Genomic DNA, 24,615 nt, shown 5'->3' with positions numbered 1-24,615 from the left:
CTTTGAGAACTTTAGGTGCTATCAAATTTGAAATGTTGTTGCTGGCCATGTGGTGATTTACCATGAAGGTTGCACTTAGTAAACCTGGGTGTTACAGTGTCCTGTGGGTGACACTGCCCCCTGCTTATACCCTTCTGCTTTCCCTCCCCTCTAAGTCTCCACCCTTTGCTGGGTAAACACCTGACTGCTTTGTGTGTTCCTTTCTGAGAAATAACACTCCTAGGAAGGAATCTATCTACTTTGCAGATGATCGCACCAGCTTAGAGAATGGTGACTTGGCTGTGCTCATGCACTTGGGGCAGCTCAGAGACCAGTGAGAAGCAGGTCCACATTTCTCAAAATCAAAGCTGACTCATATACTTGTATACGTCTTGCCAGCCCATAGAATATCTTTAAGATCCCTCTTTTGGAATTTCTTGAAGAAGCAGCTTTAATTTTATATTAAAAAAAGTGAATATCTAGATTTGAGTCTAGACCCTGCTCCCCCAAATGTGTTGATTGAATTCCCCTTGTTCAGTGGTTTCTGGACATTTCTCAAAATTGCTACTGCTATGGTAAGTTTCATCATTACATGACTTGGTGTTTCTCGTGTTTTATTCTTTGTGTCAAGGTTCTGAAATACTGATCACGTGGTAGCTTTGTCGATTAAAGGATAACTTGGAAGGATCAGAGTGTTGAGTGGCTAGGAGTGTGGTGTCTGGAGACCATAGAAGAGGCTTAAGTTATTGGTTGTGGTTAAGGACAATATAGCATCACTGAACCTCATTTTTCATGTACAAAATAGGATATTTTCTTCCAAGGGCTTTTGTCAGAATTTAATTAATCTACTTACATATGTAAGGCACCTGAAACAGTGTTTGACTTTAATAAACAGCAGCTATTAACAGAAATCCTCTATCAACATAGTTTTAGACTGTTGATAATTCAAAAAGACATTTAAAGTACAGAATACAGGATATCTACATCTCTGAAACCCTAAAATTAAACTTGCAACTTCTGCGTTCACTTGCTCGTCTTTTGATGAAAGACCAAAGTTTTTTCTTGTTGCGGATCCCCTTGGTTAGGGTTCTTTTGATGTTTTCTTTGGATGAACCCCGTCACCTAGGAGAGAATTGAAAGACAATCCTGAAGCAATCCAAAGATGAGCTATTTTTAGATTTTTGTGGTTTCCTCTTTTCAGTATTTTACAGTTGTCTCACATCTAGTAACTTTTTAAAAATGTTTACCTTTCTTAAGCATTCAGTAGCTTTCTTTTTGTACCAGGTTAGCAGTTTCTGGGTGGTGCTGGCTTATTACATTATCATGTGATGCATGGTCAGCAGCAAGGGTGGACAACAAACACAGCTGAGTTGGCCACTGGCTACAGACTTTCAATTTCCCATTGATCTTGGGGTGTAAGAAGAAGAGCTCAAATTAGCCAGCCATCCTAGCGAAATGAAGGATAAGTGCACCCAGAAAAAGGTGTTCTTTAAAAGGCTCGGGGTAAGGAGGTTTGGAGGAGGAGACTGCTACCCTTTTAAGAAGGGAATATTGAAGGATGCAGTAGGAGGGACTTTGCTTGGCCAGAGCCTGCTTAATTAAGAGAAAAATGTCCAATCAGGTTTGACAATCTGACCCATTTTCTCAAAGAAGGCTGACAGATTTCACTTGCATGCATGTCCCAGATGCTTAGGAGCTTTCCAAGCTCGGGTTTGGTAATCACAACAGCAACTGGGCTGGAACTGCTGCATTGCTGGCTGGCAGGCAGGGGTGACAGGCTGCCTGCTCCCCCTAGCTTCACTCTGACACTGTGAACTTTGCTGATTTACTGGAGAAAAACAGATGCCACACATGGGCACACACACACTTCATATTTTCAAATACCTTACAATAAACTCCCAAGTCAACTCCTGTGACATCAAGGCTGAACCTGTAGTGCAAGCTTCTGGAAGTTGTTTTCTGTACCGACTGAAGGATGGGAATGTCAGTTTGCAGAGTTCGAACAGAGGCATCTTGTTGCCACACAGAACTTTGCTGACATTAATGCCTGACGTGTTCTACCCCTGCCTGGCCACTGGACACTGCCATCTGGCATTCTTCTAGTAAAAGCCATTGTTGTGAGGGGTTGGCTCGGGTCCCTTTTGGGATGCTTTGGGTTACCATAGCCAAGCCTCCCTTTGCTGGTAGCACAACAGCTGCTGTCCAGTGGTCCACTCGTGATGGTTTTTCACTGTTATTGTCAGCGTGCTTCTGAGGAAAACTGTGTTGTTGGGTAGATCCGCTCTTGCTCTGGGAAGTCAGAAGCTCCCAGTCCTAACCAGTCCTGTGACCTCAGCTAAGTTACTTGACTTCTCTGTAACTCATTCGTGTGTGTGTGTGTGTGTGTGTGTGTGTGTGAGAGAGAGAGAGAGAGAGAGAGAGAGAGAGAGATATCTTGGTGCATTCCAGTTCTCAATCACATTTTTGTCCATGAAGTTGCTTAATGATAGTCATAACGTCCAAAGTGCTGCTGCTTAGATCGTTCTTAGACCCTGCCCCTGCTGACTGACTTGGGCTCTGAAGAAATCCAGATTGCTCTGCCACTAGATCCCTGAAATTCCAGAAAATGTACTTAAAACTTTTGCCAATGGAAATGGTTTGCAGATTGACCAGGCTTCATTATTCAAGTGTTAGTGTAGTCAGAATCTGGCCTCACCGTACCTCCCCTCTATGTTTTTGCTGGAGTATTGTTTTAAAACGTTTGTTTACTTCTGAGACAGAGAGCAGGTGCACAAGCAGGGGAGGGGCAGAGAGAGAGGGACAGAGGATCCAAAGTGGACTGTGAGCTGACAGCAGAGAGCCCGATGCAGGGCTTGAACTCATGAACCATGAGATCATGACCTGGGCAGAAATCAAGAGTCAGAGGCTTAGCTGACTGAGCCACCCAGGTGCCCCCCCCCCCCTTGCTGGAGTATTTTAGAGCAAATCCCAGGCAGCGTATTATTTCATCTCTAAGTACTTCAGTATGTTTTTCTGGCAAAAAAAAAAATTTTTTTAAACACATACAACCAGAAATCTATCCTAACACCTAACACAATTAAAAATAATTCTGGGATGTCTGGGGTGGCTCAGTTAAGCCTCCACTCTTGATTTCAGCTCAGGTCATGATCTCATGGTTCACAGGATGGAGCCCTTTGTTGGGCTCTGTGCTGACAACACAGAGCCTGCTTAGGATTCTCTGTCTCCCTCTCTCTCTCTGCCCTTCCCCCACTTGCACACATGTGCTCTCTACTCTTTAAAAACAAACTTAAAAAAATAATCCCATAATATCATCTAATACCCTGACACTGTTAAATTTCCCTCCAGTGTCTCACAAATAACATTTTACTTCATATCAGGATTCAGACACAGCCTACAAATTCTATTTGGTTGATATGGGTTTTTGTGTTTTCTATTTTTTTTAAAAAAAAAGCTTTATGGAGATGCAGTTTACATACCATATAATTTGCCCATTTATAATGTATGGTGTTTTTAGTGTATTCACAAGATTGTGCAACCATCACCCAATCTAATGTTAGAACACTTGTCCCTCCTGATAGAAACCATTTGTCTATTCACAGCCACTCCTCAATTCCCCATCCCCACCCCCAGCCTCTGCAAGCACTGATCCTATCTATAGATTTGCCTATTCCAGAAATTTCCTATACATGATACCACATCATATGTGGTCTCTTGTAATGGACTTCTTCCACTTAGCACAGTGTTTCCATGTTGGCTCTTGTATCACACTTAATTGCTTTTTATTGCTGAATAATGTTACATCATAAGGATCAACCACATTTTGTTTATCCCTTCATCAGTTGATGGACATTTGAGTTGCTTCTACCTTTCGGCTATAACAAATACTAGGAACGTTCGTATACAGATGTTTGTGGGAACATGTTTGCATTTTTCCTGGATACATTCCTAGGGTTAGAATTGCTGTCTAATACTTTGAGAGACTACCAAGTTGTTTTCCACAGCAGCTGCACCATTTTACGTTCCCACCAGCAATGCATGATTCCAATTTCTCCATATCGTTGCCAACATTTATTGTCCTTTTTGTTATTGTAGCCCTCTTAGTGGATATGTGGTATCATACTGTAATTTTCTTTTAATGTCCCTGGTGGCTACTGATATTAGGTATATTTCATGTGCCTTTGGCCAATTGCGTATCTTCAGAAAAATGTTTTTACGGATCCCCTTCCCATTTTTTGATTGGGTTGTCTTTTCATTGTTAGGTTGTAAGATTTCTTATGTATTCAGGATTTAAGTCCCTTATCAGGTACTTAATTTGCAATGTTGTCTCCCATTTTGTGGGATACTTCCTTACTTTCTTGATGGTATCACTTGGACTTAGGAATTTTTTATTTTGATGTAGTCTTACTTTTTCTTTTACTGAATGTGCTTTTGTTACTGTATCTTAAGTCTTGGTCTAACTCAGGGTCATAAGGTTTTATTCCTACATTCTGTTTTATCCCTATATTCTAGGAGTTTTACAGTTTTAGCTTAGATGTGGGTCTCTGATCCATTTGGGGTTACTTTTTGTGTTTGGTGTGAAGTAGAGGGTCAACTTCATAGTTTCACTTATGGATATCCAGTTGTCTCAACACCATTTGTTAAAAAGACGATTCTGTTCCCAGTGAAAAACGACTCCTTTGCGGTAACTTAACCAGCTATAAAGGTAAAGGTTAATTTCTCGACTCTTGATTCTATTCCATTGACCTGTCTATTCTTAGGTCAGTACTCCACTGTTTTTATTACTGTAGCTTTGTGGTAAATATGTTTTTTGAAACTCTTTTAATCGGTTACTATGTCCTCTTTTTCATATCTACCACCAAGCTGTTTATTTGTGAGGAACCTGGGTTCTTTTTATAGAATTGCCTAACTTAGACTTGGGCTTATTGTACCCTGGTGGTATCACTTACCATGTTCTTCTCTCTTTTTGTAAACCAATATTTAGATTTAACATCTTAATTAAATTCAGGTTAAATAATATTTTTACTTGCTCTTTATTGCCAAGAATACTTCCTGGGTGGGGCTGTATATTTCCTGTTACATCAGTTAGGAGACATGTGCTGTCTGGTTATCCTACTTTGATTGATAACAAAATCGATTAAGTGGGTTTGAATCAGACTGAACCATCTACTATAAAGCTCTCCATTAACTTGTCACTTACTGATTTTTAGCAGCCACTCAGCCTTGTTTTGATCTATTGCTTATTTCATTAGAAGCTATAAAATGATGATTTTGGACTCCTTTTCTTCTTCTCTATTGGTTAGCTTTGTTTCTTGCCCTAAATCAGTTTTCAGTAAGAGTTGATGCCCTAGCCGCCTATTAAGGTGACCACTGATTATTTTAAAGGATCTTTATGGGATTTCATAGATCTTTGTTTTTACCCATTGTGGTCATCAATTTTTATGACATTCTGATTGCCCCATAACATGAAATTAGCTATATGATGTGTGGCATTTGCTTGAAAATAATCCTGGAGAGGGAATAGGTGAAGTCAGGAATGGCCGTGAATTAAAATTGTTGAAGCTCCATGGTGGATTCATCATCTCTCTTCTTTTGTAGAAGATTTTACAAATCATCCTCTTATTGGCCAGTGGTTACCCCTTGATGTCAGTCCAATGTCCTTTTGATAGCTTCTTCGATCTCAGGCCTAAGAAGCCCCAAGAACATTTGATATATTTCCTACCCCAGAGTTAGAATCAGTCACTTCTCCAGGGATTCTTGATTCCTTTTAGCAAGAAATGGTATTTGGAGGCCACCTGGTTGAGGCCTTGGGGGGTACTCATTGCCACCTTGCCCTTAGCTCCCTCTGTGGACATACTAAAAAATGTTTTTCAGAAAAAAGAATGAATCAGATATTCAGACCAGTATTTCCAATTTGAATGAAAGATTGCAAGATTTTTCAGTTAGCTTTTTTGTTCTTTGTTTTTGTTTTTTTTTGCTTTATTTTAATCTGCTAACAAGTTTGGTTTCTTACAACTAACGTAATTACCATTTACTTTATCTTAATTATATATCATGCAGTATAACCTAATTTTGTAGTGTGTGGTGTATTTGTGTGTTTAGCAGAGAAAGGGTAGTAGTTTTAAAATAAAGCTATCAATATTTGGTATGTCTTCTGTAGTTCATTTTAACTTTAAGACCTATCTCACGAGGGATGTATACGTAAAAGACTTTTTTCCAATGTTATTTAAAGTCATTTTTCTCCCTGTAGTTAGACTGTCAACTTGATAAACTGCTAGGTTGATTTTTTTCAGTTTGCTTTGGATTTTTAGGTGTTGAATTTTTTCCCTCCGCTTTGTGATTCTAGGTGGTTCTAAAGTGATAACTGTAAAACAAGGAATATCCAGAGGTTTTTTTTTCCATTCTTGTTCCCTTTGCGCCGTTTTTCCCTTGTTTCCATAGAGAATCATTTTAGTTAGTACTAGGTGTATCCTTGTATTGTTTTAAAAATACACATTAATGATATAAAATTAAAAATGCTTTCTTTCCTTTATCACAAAGACACTCTTGTACCCTTTGCTTTGTCATTTCATGATGTATCATGGAATTTCTTTCTTCTTTTTTTTTTATTTAAATTTTAATTGTTTATTTATTTTTGAGAGAGAGACAGAAAGTGAGTGGGGGAGTAACAGAGAGAGAGAGACACACAGAATCTGAAGCAGGCTTCAGGCTCTGAGCTGTCAGCACAGAGCCCATCGCAGGGCTCGAACCCATGAACCGTGAGATCATGACCTGAGCCGAAGTCTGATGCTTAACCGACTGAGCCACCCAGGTGCCCCTGGAATTTCTTTCTTCTTAATGTTAGTTTGTTCTTTATATCAGACTGGTTTTATATTTGTGTCCTATTGAAGTGCATTGTGGGATGTGATAGTCCATTCTTAATTTGTACCATCAAATACTGGGAGAGTTAGTGAACTGAGTTGTACAAAAAGTTTGTTTTCTTTGCTTCACATCATAGAACAAATGCCTTACTTTTTTTTTTTTTTTTTTCTGTATTCTCTCTCAGTCTAAAGGAATTCCTGCCCAAAGAATACATCAAGCAGAGAGGAGCTGAAAAGAGAATATTTCAGGTATTGGAAATATACAGAACTTTATTATTCCTCTCACTCCCTATCTCATCTATTAGTATTAGAGGGGCCTCTGCACCTAATAGTTTCGTACCCCGTGCATGTACTCTACTTATATCATAAATGATTAGTGGCTCAAGAGTAAAGAAGCTGACAGTTCTACTCTGGGCAGATTTATTATCTTAATCCGTACCTTCTTGCTAAAGGTTACTTAGTCCTTCTGAGAAAAATGTGCATACATTTAATTTTAAAGGCATTATCTTGGTAGCATGGAAACAAGGTGATTTGCTATTAAAATGCACTGAGGAAGAAGCTACAAGTAGCTTCTTTGTCCTGATACTTGTCCTTTGAAGCTTGGAATTTGAAAATTTGTATCTTTTTAAAATCTGTTTTTTTCCCCCTAAAAGAGAGTTGTATGTTCTAGGCCAAGAGTAAAAAAAAAAAAAAAAAAAAGCCCTATTATCAGCTTTGCCATGCAACAATCACACCAGTGAATCCAGAATATCAGTCGCTTTTGGTACTGAAATGTAAATATAAGTTGAAATAGAAATTTCCTGTGTATAAAACGTATTTTTTACCCTGTCTTGTTTCCACGCCCTCTAATATGCAGGTATTTATATATCTGGGTCTTTGGGAAACTGCATGTTTTGCATGCATGTTAGAATTATACCTCTCCTGGAGAACATTGTTGTAGCTCTCATTGAAAGCATTGCTTCTGAACCTATTGGGATATGGAGTTCTCCAAGAAGTTGATGACACTCAGGGACCCTGGTCTGCCATGCTGCACTGTGGGAACTGCTGTGTATAGTTACAACATCTCTCGGGAGTTTGGGGTCCAGTGCTAGTTAACAAGCCCTGCATTTGAGCTTTCTCTGTGCTCCGGTCCTTGGTCAGCCGGTACATGGGTCATGGAGAGATCTGCAACACAAAACTCCATTTCTGATCATTCCCAGCAACTGTATGTGGCATATATCTTAACCACCTCTCCCAAGTCCACCTGCTGGCAGAACTCCAATAACTGATCCTTGCTGCTGTCACTTGTAGGAGCATAAGAACTGTGGAGAGATGAGCGAAATAGAAGCCAAGGTCAAGTATGTGAAACTCGCCCGATCCCTCCGGACGTACGGTGTGTCCTTTTTCCTGGTGAAGGTAAGTGGGCAGGGTGCAGAGGGGGTTTGCCTCTACCACCTCCGCTATTAAAGTATCTGCTATCAAGCTGGGTTTGTTGTCCTTAGACCCCTAGTATTTGCGGATGAAGCAGCTGGCCAGTGGTGACCAGTTTAGCCATGGGACAGACATGAAGTGTGTGAGCTCTAAGGCTGGTGAGGGAGCCTGGCCGCCCACAGGCCTCCGGGCACTTGTGTCTTGCCTTGGCACACTGTTGATGGTACAACGTCACCGAAGGAGCACGTTTATGTCTGCTTGTGAACACTCTTCTCTGGAAGTGTTTGACTTTAAGATTACCAAGAATGCCCTGGACTATGAGCGGGCTGTTGATCACTGCATACCAAATTGATGTGGTGAATGCAGCACTTACTTTGTACAATTGACCTGAGCTGGGCGATTTTTTGTGGCCGTCAGATCTCTTTTCATGGGAATTGTTTGCCTTCCTACTAGAAGGAAAAAGGTGGGTCTTTGAGATTCAAGACTAAGGCCCTTGATGGGTGTGTTCCTAGGTGAACTGGAAAGTACTCTCATTAGCTTCTTTCCCCCTTTGTCCATCCTGACCTCACATACTCTATTTTAGTCATCTCACTAATAGGTTTCATTGATTTCCACTTGTTTTGCTGCGATTCTTGGCTTCCTGCCTTTTGCCCTTGGCCCTGGAGAAAACTCCACCCTGTGGTGGGGTTTCTCATGTTGCTTTACACAGAGGGGAGTATTACCCACTGAGCTGCAGCTGCTTTCAGGGACAGAAGTCCCAAGGCCAGAGTCAGGGTGATTTAAGGAGGTTGCTCTCCCCACAGCTCAAGAGAACTGGAGAAGAAGAAAGTTATACTGTCCTCTAGGATGTTTGGGGATAGAGATGCTTTTCTTGACTCAACTCCCCACTGGAGGAAGCTGCCTCATTTGGGCTGAGAAGAAACAAAGATGTTACACTGAAAAGAAAGTGATCTGCTTCATGCTGAGGAGTTCCTTAAGCTGAACAGCTCTCGGTTTTACACCCAAAAATGCCAGAGCCTTTGCAAATGATGAATGCATAGGTGAATCACTGTGTTTTTCAGAAAAACAATTTAGAAGCTGAATTTTTTATATTTAGTGTGAGTTTGTAACTATCCATGAAGTTTTGAATGGGGCTGATACCTTGTCGGTAAAAATGACTCCATCCCCCAAGACAGCAACAGGAACATAAACAGTTATGTGCCAAGGATATCTTACTCAAACCTGTCAGCAGCCCCCTGGAAGAACTACTGTAACTTTTTTTTTACAAATGAGAAAAAGAGGGCCCGAAAGATCAAATGAGTTAGCTGGGGCCCAAGGCTAATACCTGAAGGAGGCAGGACTTGAATCGAGGTATCTCTGATTTCAAAGACCTTATTCCCTGCCTTTGCACTCTGCTGCTTGGCTGAGGTGAGCCCGTTGGAACTGTAGTCACCTGCTCTCATCACCCTAGCTCTTACATTATCACCATGAACAGATGGCAAGTTCTTCTTGTTATAGAAGAAAAAGCTGCTTTTCATGGATGATTCTGAAGAACAGTAGATGACAGCTGAGTCCCAGTACCTAAGAGGCTAAACAGGTTCTCACCATGTCTGATGCTTTGGCGTCGGTTTCCATGTTCTTGAGTTTTTCTGTAGTCCTTTATGTGTAAAATTCGCCTCTTGTGTTCGTATCATTTTCCATTAATACCATCACACTTGATACAGTCAGTTCCAGTGATGTGCATGTAGCTCAGGAAATTTAGGAAAATACGTAGCACACAGCAAACTACACGTAATAATTAGGAAGGGCACTTGAGCAGCAGTTCCAGAAAAAATAAAATGTTCCCCAAGGATAATTTAGGGCCTGAGAAAAATACGCTTATGGTAGTAAAATAATTAGAGACTGAGCACAGATCTTGTTATTGCAAGGTCTTGCAGATTTACACAAAGAAAAACTTCTTTTACAAAAGCTTTTAAGGCAAAATAAGAAAATAACGGAAATTGCCTTCCTCTCTCTCTCTTCTCCTTTTCTTCTTCCTTTCTTGTCTTTGTTATTTTTTTTTAAATTAACATCCCTTTGAAGAAAGGCCAGGATCAGTTTTCATATGCATGTTAGGTATTCAAATTTTGGTTTTCTTTAGTTTTAATTTTGTGACTTGATCAAAGTGAGCAACCTGCCCACTTTAATTTTTTGCCCAGTGGTCCTATTTGTACACATTTTAAAATGTTTTCATAATATTTCTTTTTATAAATGTTTATTTATTTTAAGAAAGTGAGCAAGCCTGAGCAAGGTAGGAACAGAGAGAGAGAGAAAGATAGGGAATCCCAAGTAGGCTCCACACTCTGTCAGCATAGAGCTGGATGCAGGGCTTGATCTCACACACTGTGAGATCATGACGTGAGCCAAAACCAAGGGTCAGATGCTTAACCAGCTGAGTCGCACAGGTGCCCCTAAAATTGATCCTAATAAATAGTTTGCATGACCTCAGTTTGCCCTATTTTAAAATTAGTACAGCTGAGGAGTAATTTCATATTATGAATTATGAACCTTAATCAGATCAATAGGTCAAATCAGATGGCCTCATATACAGTGAAATATCTACAAAAGAAATACAGAAAACAGTCCCATTTACAATAGCATCAGAAACAATAAATTACTTAGGAATAAATTTAGTCAAGAAAGTCAAAGATATATACACTGAAAACTTTAAGGCACTGGTAAAAGAAATTTGAAAATGACACAAATAAATGGAAAGATGTCCCAGGTTCATGGTTGAGAACAGTTAATATTATTATTTTTTTAAACATTTATTTACTATTGAGAGACAGAGCGTGAGCATGGGAGGGACAGAGAGAGGGAGACACAAAATCCAAAGCAGGCTCCAGGCTCTGAGCTGTCAGCACAGAGCCTGAAGCAGGGCTCAAACTCACAAACTAAGAGATCATGACCTGAGCCGAAGTCAGATGCTTAATCGACTAAGCCACCCAGGCGCCCCTAGAACAGTTAATATTATTAAATCACCTATTCACTTAGCATAATTTCAGCCTACAGGTTTGTGTACATGTTATAACAATATACACAGTTATTTTAACTTTTAGAGTTATTTTTAAAATCAGTAAGTTGGTCAAGTAAATGTACAAACGTATGTCAATGTAATGAATTCATACGTGCGTGTGTATAGATAAGCACAATCATTTAAGACATAGGATGAAAAGAGGTCCCACATAGAATAGCGCGTGCGTGCACGCACACACATTGTATGGCTAAGGGATAGTAAGTTTTTTAAAAGTATAAATAACATAACAGATTTCTTTAGAACCCCAACCTAAACATGCTATTAATTATGAAAGAGTTGCATTGGCATAATTTAGGAAGTTAAAAATGAGTGAACAGCTTCTCAATCCTTATTTATATAGGCTATTAGAAATGTAAATAAGTCAATGAAATTACAACTTATGAGACATCTTAATATTGATAGTGAACACAATCATAACCTTAAGATTAATCCTAGATATTCTCAGAGTGGCTAGATAGGTTTACAGGTGCTTCTATCATGTTTTCGTCCATATCCGTAAACATGTTGTCCTAATATTCAGAGCATTATATTTTGTTGTTATAAAAGAAAGTGCCTGGGTGTTGGGAGTCAGGAAGATTGGCCTGAAATCCAGGGAAGCAGCATACATCTATGTGGGAAACAGCAGAAACTCGTATGACTTTGAGAGCCCTCCATAAGCCCTCTCAGCCTCAGTTTCTTTCATCTGAAAACTTGTGTTCATGGCTTGTAGAGTGCAGCGCCTGGAGAGTAAGGATATTTGATAAATTTTAGATTATCCCAGCCCCTTAACTCTGTCCACATCTTCTTTATCCCTGGCTCCTGAATCTTTCAACTTCTTTTTTTTTTTTTTTTTTTTTTCAACGTTTTTAATTTTTTTATTTTTGGGACAGAGAGAGACAGAGCATGAACGGGTGAGGGGCAGAGAGAGAGGGAGACACAGAATCGGAAACAGGCTCCAGGCTCCGAGCCATCAGCCCAGAGCCTGATGCGGGGCTCGAACTCATGGACCGCGAGATTGTGACCTGGCTGAAGTCGGACGCTTAACCGACTGCGCCACCCAGGCGCCCCAAACTTCTAACGGGCTTTTAGCATCCATAATGTAGAACAAGAGTTGAAGTTTTCCAGTAAAGGGCCAAATAGTTCATCTTAGGCTTTGCAGGCCATACTATTCATCTGTGCCCAAGTGGCCTGAAAGCTGCCATAGACAATACCTAAGTGAATGAACTTGATTAGATGCCTGTAAAGCTTTACTTATGGGCTCTGAAATTTGAATTTCATATAATTTTTACATGTCATATAGTATTGTTCCTCTTGTGATTTTTTTTCAACTGCTTAAAAATGGAAAATTCACTCTTAACTCTTAGGTCATAAAAAAGCAGGCAAAAAGCAGGTGTTAGCACTGGCTGAGTTTGCTGACTCTGATGTAGAGAATGTCCATAAGCCACATAATGAGTCCATAGGGAACAGCTTTATGTGGCAGTATTCTCAGTGGCTAAGAACATATGCTTTGAAAAGAAAGATCTAGATTTGGATTCTGGTTTTGCCACTTAGTTTTACCTTAGGTAAGTTACTTTACCTTCCAACTCTATGCCTGTTGGCTTACCTGTAAAATTGTGACATTTTGTGAAGTTTAAATGAGATAATATAAAAAAAAAATGAGATTTCCATGAACGGAAGCTATAAATGTCTACAGGCTTCCTCTTTCATTGGCTCCTTTTGCATTTTATCTTGATCTGCTAATCAAAACCCCATGAGCAAGGATAAGGCATTTCCCATGAACTGCAAAGGATCTTGTTTTATTCCAAGAAATTACTGTGGAAACCTGTCTCATTTATAAATTTGTCTTGAATTTTCCCTGTGGCCACAACCAGAGCCTTGAGGTGAGATACCTGGGGACTGACCCTCTTCTCCCCTTAACTGTAAAAACATCACAGAGGGGCATTCGGAGCCTCTCAGGATCATGAATTAAGTCGAGATAGATTGCCAGCTGCTAGAGAAAAATGGCCAGTGAACAGGATCTTTAACACTGTTTTGCTTTTGAACAGCCATCCCTTTCTTCTATGCCCCTAAAAGAAATATGTGTGCTGATAACAGAGCAGAGCATATAAGCCAGCACTTTGGAACCAAGCCAAGGTAGAATTTTCGTGAGCACAGTTGGATCACAGGTTTAGGCCACATCCAAATCAGGGGCCCAGAGCCAATGCATGCCAAAAGCTTAACCCTCTTGGATCCCCTCACACATTTCTGAATCTCCCATGTAAAGCACAGGTGATGTGAGAATCAGCCAGTCGCCACACCAGTGGGAAGAGTCAGAAGAAGAGCAGGCTTGACCACAACCAGCCGCTAGGGCTGAGGCCACAGTCATGGTTGAGAGGCGCCAGAAAGAGGAGAGGTGGGGCTTGTTAATGAATCCTGCCCCTTCTTGGTAGAATGCGGACTTTCTCCTGCCTCTAAGTTATGCAAGCCCAAGACATCCTCAAAACAAAATCAACCTAATGAGGACCACCTGGAGAGAAGTTTCTACAGAAGTGCAGCTACAGTCCCTGTGTGTATCTGTGCATGAGAGACCGGTCTTTACTGGGGCCTGCCCGGCCTGTTTGCTTCTGGAGATGAAAGGATGCTGGTCTGTGTAGCCGAAGGTTGGAAAGGCCAGGTGTAGGGTGGGCTGAGATTGGGAGATACAGGGAGGAAGAAGGCGCCTCTCCTAACCTGGAGGCTCTACTGCTGTGGGTCTAAGGCAGGACTTCATAGAAGAACCAACGTGAGTAGCTCTGAGCTGACTGCTTCTTGATTTTAACTTTCTCCAGCTGCTGTGCATTTTGTGGGCAGGCCCTGAAGCAATTTTATCCTTGACAGTGGTCTCTGGTGCTGGGTTTCAGCATTTTCTGAGTTTCTTCTATCCCCTTCCCCCTAATCATGATCTTCTGACGGAATGCCCACTCTACGTTGTTTGCTTGTTCACTGTGATTTCCTCTCCTGTCCAGAGTGAGCTCCTCAAGGGTCAGCATAATCTGTCACAATTCTGTATTCCCTCACCCCAGAGCCCCTCGAGGGGAGGTGCAGATGGAAAAGGCTGAAAGCAACAGCTGCAAACCATATTTTATTTCATCTCCTCTTCCTGGTCCCAGCAGCTGGGCTCTTGCCAACCCTATGTGACTCACTGCCTAGAACTTCTTCACCTAAATCTCAGTGTGGCTCCTGAAGCCAGATTAGACTAGATGGCATCACCCACCCTGCATGGATTTCACCCCTTTGGGAACCAGCCTCTCCTTACAAAGAACCTGACTCTTCTCAGGGTTCATTTTTTAAGTACCGAGGGCTTCTTCCCCTGCCTTATTCCCTTTCTCAGACACCCACACAGATTCCCAATCTTATTCTCTCCTCCTCCTGGGAGGAAGCTGGAGCTGTGCATTGACCTTCACTGTCAGATGGCTTATGAACTACCAGTGGGGACTGCGGCCGGGAGGGGTGGGGGGGTAAATTTTTGTCTTTTCTCTGATTTCACCAGAACACAGTACACTGTTGTAGACAGCCCACTTTGGAAGTGAGAGACAGTTTTGAGCTACTGAAATTTGTGTTCAGATCATGGCTTTACTGCTCACTATTTGCCTTGGACAAGTGGCTGGTCTCTTCATTTGCAAAATGAGGATGATGATCCCAACGTTTGAGGTTTGCCCTGAAAATTAATGGATAATATTAACTACCTAGCACATGTCTATTATTTTAAAATTGCCTATCCCTTTGTATGCATACAGAATTGGTGTGTGCTAATTTGTAAGTGTATTCCTCCAAGAATAACGATTTAGGCGTTGCTAGGTTTCAGCAAATATTTGGGAAGTTGTTTTTTTTTTCCCTGATAACAATAGAAATAAATGTGAAATTATTTCTTAAGGGTTAAGTTTTAAGTGAATTGATTTTAAATGAAATGTGAAGAATAAGGAAAAAAGCACAAGAAAATTAATACAAATCATTTGAGATGATCATCGTGACCATTTTATCATGTAATGAAATTTTTATTTTTAAATTTTTTTGAATTTTATTTTAAAAATTTGTTTTTAAAATGTTATTTTATGTAAGATCATGCTATACAAACGGTTTTTACTTTGTACTCTACTACAAATTTATTGCCGTGAATCCAATTGTTTTCCAATCATATTTTTTTAAACAATTTTACGTTTATTTCTTAGAGTGTGCAAGTGGGGGAGAGGGGCAAAGGGGGGCGGAGAGGGAGAGAAAGAGAGAGAATCCAGGCTCCAGACTCAGTATGGAGCCCAACTTGAGACTCAATCCCACGACCCTGGGATCATGACCTGAGCCAAAATCAAGCGTCAGACATTCGACCAACTGAGCCTCCCAGGAACCCCTCCAATCATAGGATTGTTAATGGTTGTAGAATACTTGGCTACTTGACTGTATATACCCTGATTGACTTAAGAAATCCCCTGTTGTTGAAATTTTTAGTTGTTGCTAGTTTTTCACTGTGATAAACTGTAGCTATGCTTGGTATTTCCTGTTTCAGGAAAAGATGAAAGGCAAGAACAAGCTTGTGCCTCGCTTGCTGGGCATCACTAAGGACTCGGTGATGCGCGTGGATGAGAAGACCAAGGAAGTGCTACAGGAGTGGCCGCTCACCACCGTCAAGCGCTGGGCAGCCTCACCCAAGAGCTTCACGCTGGTACAGACCGGCAACAGGAAGGACTAACATGGCCTTGGGTGGTTCTGTGGGGCAGGAGAGGGGATGCAAGCCCCTTGAGTTTCTCAGGGAGCAGTGTGGAGAGAGACAGAGATGGAAATTCAGAGACAGCAGGGACTGGTCCAGTCTTCTAGGTTCCTGATGCTGTGTTTAAGCATGCCCTAAAAGGAAACTTTCTAATGCTCAGAGGCTGATCCAAGGTTCCCTCTTTATCTAGTTGTTTTGGAAGTTCCTGAGCATTGTGACATCTCACTGAGGTGTGTTTTCCCAACCTGCCTAGAAACAGCATGCTGTATAGTGGCAATGGCATAGACTTTGGGGTAGTATTCAAAAGCAGCTGGTCATTTCCCAGTTCTGTACCCTCGCCCGAGTCGCCTGTCCACTCTGAGACTTAATGTCATTAGCTTTAACATGGGGATCATAATACGTGTTTGACAGAGTTGCTGAGATCAAACAAGATGATGATGATAACATTCTTAGTGTGAAATATGTGGAAAGTAGGGAGAATGTAGTCGTCCCAGGCCTTGAGACCTTAATAGTTGTTAGCAGAGTATAGTTGTGTTGTTACCTTAACTATTGCTACGTTGACATGTGAGAATTGATAGGGCTGTTATTTTGTAGGGCTAGTTGAGTAATAAGAGATATCAGTGTAGAAATTTCTCCATCTCCTTAGCGCTCCTGAAGTGTACTATCCTCCAGCTCTAGTGAAATATCAGCTTGAAATATCAGCTTGTATCTAGGTAAGATCTCCCAATAGGCCATCAAAAAAAAAAAAAAAGGTATAAGGAAGGGGTTTTACAGGGAGTCTTTAGTTATCTAGTTTGATCAGTGGTTCATAGACTCTTGCCACTTGGAAGGAATCATCAGAAAATATACCTTCGTCTATCCTGTAGTCAGTAACAGCTGTCGGTACATGGCCTTTACAAGGGGGTATTCCTATTTAGAGAACTGTATGCTTGTCTTATGTGGCAGGAAGTTGTGAATAACTTGTAAAACAGAAAAATCAAGAAATCTATATAAATATGTTATTTATAAGAAACTGCTGAAAGGGTTCAAGGTAGTTGCCTGTGGGAATGGGAGGGGTGGAGAGTAAAGATGGGAATGGCTAGGGCAGGGGCCCGCTGTGTTTTATTATATACCTTTTAGAGCTATTGGTCCTTTAAAACTAGGTCCAATTCCCCCTTTGTTGAAAACAAAAAGTTACTTTGAAGATAAATAGTGATGAGTTGCAGTAACTACCTCAAGCACAAGAGAGAAAGAATATCATCAATGCCGTTTATTAAAGTTGAATTAAAGTTTGTCACATGTGATATTTCTTTCCACTCCGAGCCTTAATTTAACTTCCAAATGTTGGAGATTCTCCTGTTGTCTTCCTGTTAATGATTTTTAGTTTGATTCTGTTTTGATTGAAGGACATACTTTGTGTAATGTCAAGTCTTAGAATTTTAAGATTTGTTTTCCATCCCAGGATATGGTCCTTCTAGGAGATGTTCCCTGAGTACTTGACAGGAGTGTTCTGTAAATGTCAGTTAAACCTTGTTAGTTGATGGTGTTGTTCCAGTCTTCGGTATCCCAATAAGAATTACAGATTTTTCTATTTCTTTTTTCATCTTTATCACTTTTTACTTCATGTGTTTTGAAGCTCTCTTGGTGCCTGCACATTTAAGATCCCTCTGTCATGTTCATGGAGAGATTGTTTTATCAGTATATTCTTCTGTTCCTAATACATTTTTTGCTCTGAAGTCTGCTTTGTCTTGATAGAGCCATTCATGCTTTTTAAAATTAATGTTTGCATGATATATGTTTCATCCTTTTACTTTCAACCTACCTATATTGTACTTGAGATAAGTTTTTTGTAGAGTGCATAAAGTTGGATTGTGCTTTCTTTTAATCCACTTTGTCAATCTATTTTAATTGGCCTATTTAAACCATTTTTATTTCAGTCTAGTTATTGATATGTTAGGGCTTAACGCTACCATTTTATAGTACTTTTCTCTTTATGCTCCCTCTGCTTATTTTTCCTCTGTTTTCCTTCTTTTAGGTTACATAAACATTTTTTAGGGCTCCATTTTTATTTCTTAATAATGTTTCAAGCCTATATCTTTGCTTAGTGTTGTTAGTGCTCTAGATATTACCATATACATAAGAAAATCAAAGCCTACAGGTGTGGATACTTACACTTTAAGAAAAGTCTAGAAACTTTACTTCTATTTTGGTCTCTTTACACTCTTCACTTTTTGACTACAACTCTTCAAAGAAATACTTCTGTATCCATTGAACACCACGTGAGATGGTATTAGACCTTGGCTTCAACCATAGAATACAATTAAAGAAAACTCATGAGGTGAAGGAGAGGTTACTACATTTACTTCTATTTTTATCTATCCCACTGTTGTTTTCTTTGGAAACTTCCCAGCCTTCTTCTGTTACCACTTTCTTTGTTTGAAGAGCTTCCTTTAGCCATTTTTTTAAAGATAGGTAGATTTACTCACAACAGATTCTCTTACTTTTCCTTCATCTGAGAATGTCCTTATTTCCCTTTGATTCATAAAGGATAATTTTGACAGGTATAGTATTTAATATTGACAGTTCTTTTAGCCCTTGGAAAACGTGCTGCTGCTTTTTGGCCTCCTTGCTTTCAGAGTAGAAGTGGTCTTTCAAGTTGGTGTTCATTAGTAGATAATGTGTCCCTTCCTTAAGTTGTTGGTATGGATTTATTAGGAGTTATTCTATTTGGATTGTGATCAGCTTCTTGAGTTTGTAGCTGTATCTCTTTAATTTGGGAAATTTTTGAGCCATTATTTCTTTTAATACTTTTTTTTGTCCCATATTCTCTCACTGTGGGATTCTGATGATATGAGTGTTACATCTTTTGTTATTGCCCTCCCAGATCCCTGAAGGTCTGGGTTGTAAGTTGTTTGTTGGCTTTTGTTTAGTCTCTATTCTTTTTACTGTTCAAACTGACTAAATTTTATTAATCTTTTTGTCAAGTTTACTGACTATATGCTCTGTCATCTCCACAGTGTTTACCTTATCACGTGAGTTTTTCTGTTTTGGTTATTACATTTTTTCACTTTCATAATTTTTTTTTTTAACGTTTATTTATTTTTGAGACAGAGAGAGACAGAGCATGAACAGGGGAGGGGCAGAGAGAGAGGGAGACACAGAATCTGAAACAGCCTCCAGGCTCTGAGCTGTCAGCCCAGAGCCCGATGCGGGGCTCGAACTCACGGACCATGTGATCATGACCTGAGCCGAAGTCGGACGCTTAACCGACCAAGCCACCCAGGCGCCCTTCACTTTCATAATTTTTATATGGTTCTTCTCACTTGTTTCTTTCTTGAAACCTCCTTTTTGTATCAGGAGAATTTGTAATTGATCGTCGAAACATTTTTTTATGACGGTTGCTTTAAAATCTTCATCAGATAATTCTACTATCTGATTCAGCTCAGTATTGACATCCATTGATGATCTTTTCTTTTTTTTTTTTTTAATTTTTTTTTTCAACTTTTTTTAAATTTATTTTTGGGACAGAGAGAGACAGAGCATGAACGGGGGAGGGGCAGAGAGAGAGGGAGACACAGAATCGGAAACAGGCTCCAGGCTCCGAGCCATCAGCCCAGGGCCTGACGCGGGGCTCGAACTCACGGACCGCGAGATCGTGACCTGGCTGAAGTCGGACGCTTAACCGACTGCGCCACCCAGGCGCCCCCATTGATGATCTTTTCTTACTCATATCATAGTTGCTTTGGTTCTTGATATGAGTAGTGATTTTTTTTTTTTAATTACAGCTGGACACGTTGGTTATTAAGTTAGACTCTTCATCTTCATTTTTGTTGTATCTGACAATCACCTTGTTTAGATTTAGTGTGTAGTGTTGTGGCCTCCTTTTGTGGGCTTTGCTTACAATGACAGCTTATTTTCTGAGCCCTGGCAGTGCTATTCTGGATTGCTTTGTTGTGACGCTACTGGGGTTCCTGCTCAAACCCTGATGGTGCTGTTTGGGAAAGTACTTCCTTGGAGCACCCGCTGTTGCTGTGTGGCCTTTGTTGGGGTAGGCAGAAGCCACAGGCCTGTCTCTGTGTCTCCCAGTGGGTGGAGGGCAGGAAGACAGAAGGCCTCACTGTGACCGCTGCTGCAAAAGGACCAGACCACCTGCCTGTCTGGGTCGTGGAGCAGGGACTGGGATGCTGGGCTTCTCCTGCTCAGCAGCTGCCAAACACCAGCCCAGGTTTTGAAGCTGGGTTGAGACTCTCAGATAGATCTCTTTTGGGCTTTTCCTCTCCTGGTCCTTTGGCGGGAAAGAACAGATTTTTGAAATCCTGCCTGTTGGAGGTTCTGGGTTTCAGGCACCCATCCTTGAGGCTAACAGATTATTAAAGAAAACCCAAGAACTCCCCAGACAGTGATTTCTCAAGTACTGTGGTTTCTAGCCAGTCTACCTTTCCAGCTTTCAGAGCCCTTTTACCACTTGTTGAACAAATTTTAGGGTGTTCATTTGTGTTTAGAAGCAAAGAGAAAGGAAAAGCGAGTCTATGTCATCTTGCTCCCAGACTGGACCTGTTCACCTTTAAAACTGTGGAAATATAACATAGTTCTATTTCTTCTAACGCTGTCTTTTCAGGATTTTGGGGAGTATCAAGAAAGCTACTATTCAGTACAAACCACTGAGGGAGAGCAAATATCCCAGCTGATTGCAGGCTACATCGACATCATCCTCAAAAAGGTATTTCATACTGATGCACGTTGGAAAAGCTGCTGTTTTAGAACACTGAATGATGTTGCTCCCTGGGTGGGGAGAGTGGAACCTAATTTGAATTACTTGATTCCCGAATTTAATATTAATGTTCAGATCACTTGAGTGTGTAGTCCTTCGTCTCAAGATCCTATGAGAACTTGCATTTTAGCTGCAGTTCATATTTGTGTTATTACTGCCAGGTACTGAACAGTAGTGCCTCACTTAGCTGTTGAATGAGACTAGCTAACCCCTCAGCAGCTTCCTCTCTAGGTAGTTAGGTTATGCTTTCTAGCCTCTTTAGAAACCCAGGTTGAGGGGCGCCTGGGTGGCTCAGTCGGTTGAGTGACCGACTTCGGCTCAGGTCATGATCTCACAGTTTGTGAGTTCGAGCCCCGCGTCGGGCTCTGTGCTGACAGCTCGGAGCCTGGAGCCTGCTTCCGATTCTGGGTCTCCCTCTCTCTCTGCCCCTCCCCTCTCATGCTCTGTCTCTCTCTGTCTCAGAAATAAATAAACATTAAAAAAAAAAAATTAAAAAAAAAAAAAAAAGAAACCCAGGTTGAGGGTCTGAAAATGTTCTTGGTATTTTTCCTGAAAAAATTTTTTTACCAATTTTAACGGGGTTATATGTCATAGTGGTATGCTATGATTGACCATGACTTCAAGATACAGCCCACTGAGATAACCAAGTTCTACCAGAACATCAGTATATCTACTAGAACATCTCTATATTACGTTAAATAATGTATTTTGTATTGCTTTTGTTTTTGTTCACCTATCCCTTCGTCCAATAAAGGAATTTTGGGTAAACCTCAATATTGTTGCTTGTGTGTAGCTCCTTCTAAAAGGTATCTTCAGAGGTTCTGGTGTCAAAACCTGCTGACTTTGTGTGTTCTTGTTCTTGTTTTTGGTCTCGTTCTACCTCAGAAACAAAGCAAAGATAGATTTGGATTAGAGGGGGATGAGGAGTCGACTATGCTGGAAGAGTCTGTTTCCCCGAAGAAGTAAGTATTATTAAGAATGCTGGAGGGGCGCCTGGGTGGCGCAGTCGGTTAAGCGTCCGACTTCAGCCAGGTCACGATCTCGCGGTCCGTGAGTTCGAGCCCCGCGTCAGGCTCTGGGCTGATGGCTCGGAGCCTGGAGCCTGTTTCCGATTCTGTGTCTCCCTCTCTCTCTGCCCCTCCCCCGTTCATGCTCTGTCTCTCTCTGTCCCAAAAATAAAAACAAAAAATGTTGAAAAAAAAAAAAAAAAAAAAATTAAAAAAAAGAATGCTGGAGAACCCCCTTCTCCCTAAATGGGCAGGTTTCTTCGTGCCACCTCAGGGCTCAGTTACCCTGAAGTCTGAAACATGGTGGAGATGACAGTGGATGATATAGAGGAGTCTTCTGGAAGTGTGGTCCCCAGACCATCATTTTCAGTGTTGAGTATGTCTTGTGGGAGGAGGCGGCTATGGATTTCAGGGAGACACTGAGCAAGATGTGGTCTTTAACTCCCATCTTTGGACACAGTGAGTATTCGTGAATCCTGTTCTGCAATAGCTCAGTGAAATCTGATAACCTGTGTCATTTTCATCAAAGGCTGGAGAGTGGGCCTCTGTTTAGTTCTGTGCCCGTGGGGCAGGGGTCTAGCTGATGGAGGAGTTACTGAGTTACTGTTTATAGAACTCTTACTACATGCCACGTGTGTCATGAGGCAGCACAAATGGTTAAAAACATGGACTCTGGAGCCAGATTTAAGTGGGTTCAAATCTCAGGTCTCTTTTTTTCATGTGTGGCCTTGGGGACATTACAAATTTCTTCTGCCCCTTCATCTCAACTGTAAAATGAGAATAAGGATAGTACCCCCTTGTAAGTCTTATTTTGATGATTCACTTGTTAATAAAGCATGTAAAATGATGCCTGGCACATCATAAATATTTCCTGCTCTTATCATTTTCAATTCAGAATAGTCTCAATTTAACTTCATTTTTTAGGTCAAGAACCTGAGATGTATTAAAATTAAATAACATCTAATTAGTGATACTTTGGGGAAGTCTGAGCACTTGCTCCTGTTACGTTATGTAGAGCATTAAGTCATCTTGTCTACACTCTGTGTATCTAGCATGCTGTCTCCTTTGATCCCAATAACAACCCCCCCGATGTAAGCGGTAGACCAGATATCATTACCAGTTCATGACTGAAGAAACCAAAGCTCACAGAAGTTACTTGAGATGCATACCTGTGGCAGAGTCAGGAGTCAGTTCAGATCTTGTGATGTTTCTTCTAGGACACTGCCAGAAAGTTCTAGCATATTCAAGCATATCGAACTTGCTAAGTCATAATAATTGCTTCTCTAACATTTCCACACTCCGTCACTTTATCCCAATTTGCTAATTACCTTGAAGGTGATTTTCCTTGTGTCCCCTATTTTAGTACACAGTTTGGAACCAAACGTGATGTGATGCATTTCACGTACTTGCTACCCTCTTGAAGAACATCTTAAGTCCTTGGAATTACTAATGACTGTAGATGGAAATCAGTAAGCTAGTGCTTTCTGGCAGGGTGAGTTGTTCCCTCAGAGGGCTGTGTTGCACTTGGACTTGTAAGAGCAGCTGAGTAACTGTATGAGCCTAGAGCACTGGGGCCTCTTCTGCCTGGGATTCCTGTAGCCCCTTCCCACTGCCTAGGGCATCACAGTGAGATTTGGTCACAGCAAAGAGGAGGAATGGTCCAGAGTGGTCCCCATCAGAAGAACTGCCACTTTTCCCTGCATCAGACATCAGCTGAGATCACAGACTGCAGATGACTTCCTACTGGAACCCCTATATCTACCCCCCTTGGTGCCAACCCTTCCACTGTCCCTCCATGGATGCCTGCTGTCTGATATCCTAGCATGGCTCATGAATTTTGCCCTGAGCAATAAGGAATGATCTGTGATGGTGGGAAAACCCTAGAACAGAGGCCTGACTTTTTAGTGCAGCTGCTCACCCAATCTGCCCCCTACAACCGCCCCCCCCAACACACACACACACATACTCCCCCAGACTCTCCTTTGCGGGTGTGCCCTCTGGCGAGCTGTGACAGATACACCACCTTCATATGCCCAAAGTCCTTTATTTCTCATTCTAAGTAAATAGGAACAAGTAAAAAGTTATTTTTTTTTTAAACTAGATATCCTAGGAATCTTCCCAGACTTTAGTTGAAGTCCTCTGGAGGAGGTGCCAAAGTCTTCCTATCATCAAGGCTCCAAAGGTGTTTAAACACCTTCTGTGGTCAGTGGCCTTGGACCTGGGGAAGGAGAGATAAGCTGTGGGAGATTTTCTTTTAGTTCCTTTCTACACTTCCCCCTTCAACCAAGAAGACTAAATGACCTGTGTCTCCAGTGCTTAGAATAGAACCTGGCCCATGGTAGGTATTTGTTGAATGAATGCTCTTTCAGGTAGGATTTACCAACTAATAGATCACTGTATCCTAAACTTTTTCTTAGACCTGGAACATCGTTGTTAGAGGAATATCTATGTGTTGGTTTGGGCGGCCGGGGAGGGGGGGCGGGGAGGGGCATGGAAGTCTTTAAGAAGGACTAGTTGCATTATATCATGAATCCGTTGGGAATGGTTATTTATAGTAATAATTTTTAAAAGATGCAGGGTTCGGGGAGCCTGGGTGGCTCAGTGGGTTAAGCGTCTGTCTCTTGGTTTCAGCTCAGGTGATGATGTCACGGTTTGTGACTTCAAGCTCCACATCAGGCTCCATGCTGATGGTGTAGAGCCTGCCTGGGAATATCATTCTCTCTCTCTCTCTCTCTCTCTCTCTCTCTCTCTCTCTCTCCCTCTCTCCCCCTCCTGCCCACTCTCAAAATAAATAAATAAACTTGAAAAAAAAAAAAAAAGATTCCGGGTTCTTCAGGGTATTTGAGTATCACTTCATT

General features: G+C 41.1%; 1 protein-coding gene across 8 annotated transcripts in view; it reads left to right on the top strand.

Moving 5' to 3' along the window:
- Window positions 1-24,615, top strand: part of TLN2 (talin 2) — a 441,711-nt gene that overhangs the window by 257,282 nt on the left and 159,814 nt on the right. For all 8 annotated transcript variants that reach the window (XM_058737523.1, XM_058737527.1, XM_058737519.1 and 5 more), the window contains 5 exons: window positions 7,022-7,085; window positions 8,127-8,231; window positions 15,800-15,955; window positions 20,598-20,699; window positions 21,636-21,712. In XM_058737523.1, coding sequence (XP_058593506.1) covers window positions 7,022-7,085; window positions 8,127-8,231; window positions 15,800-15,955; window positions 20,598-20,699; window positions 21,636-21,712 — 504 coding nt within the window. The remainder of the gene's footprint in view (window positions 1-7,021; window positions 7,086-8,126; window positions 8,232-15,799; window positions 15,956-20,597; window positions 20,700-21,635; window positions 21,713-24,615) is intronic.

Source organism: Neofelis nebulosa, chromosome 7 (assembly GCF_028018385.1).
Source record: "Neofelis nebulosa isolate mNeoNeb1 chromosome 7, mNeoNeb1.pri, whole genome shotgun sequence".
Lineage (NCBI taxonomy): Eukaryota > Metazoa > Chordata > Mammalia > Carnivora > Felidae > Neofelis > Neofelis nebulosa.
Note: the sequence above shows the minus strand (reverse complement) of the source record. Positions and strands in the feature narration are given on the sequence as shown.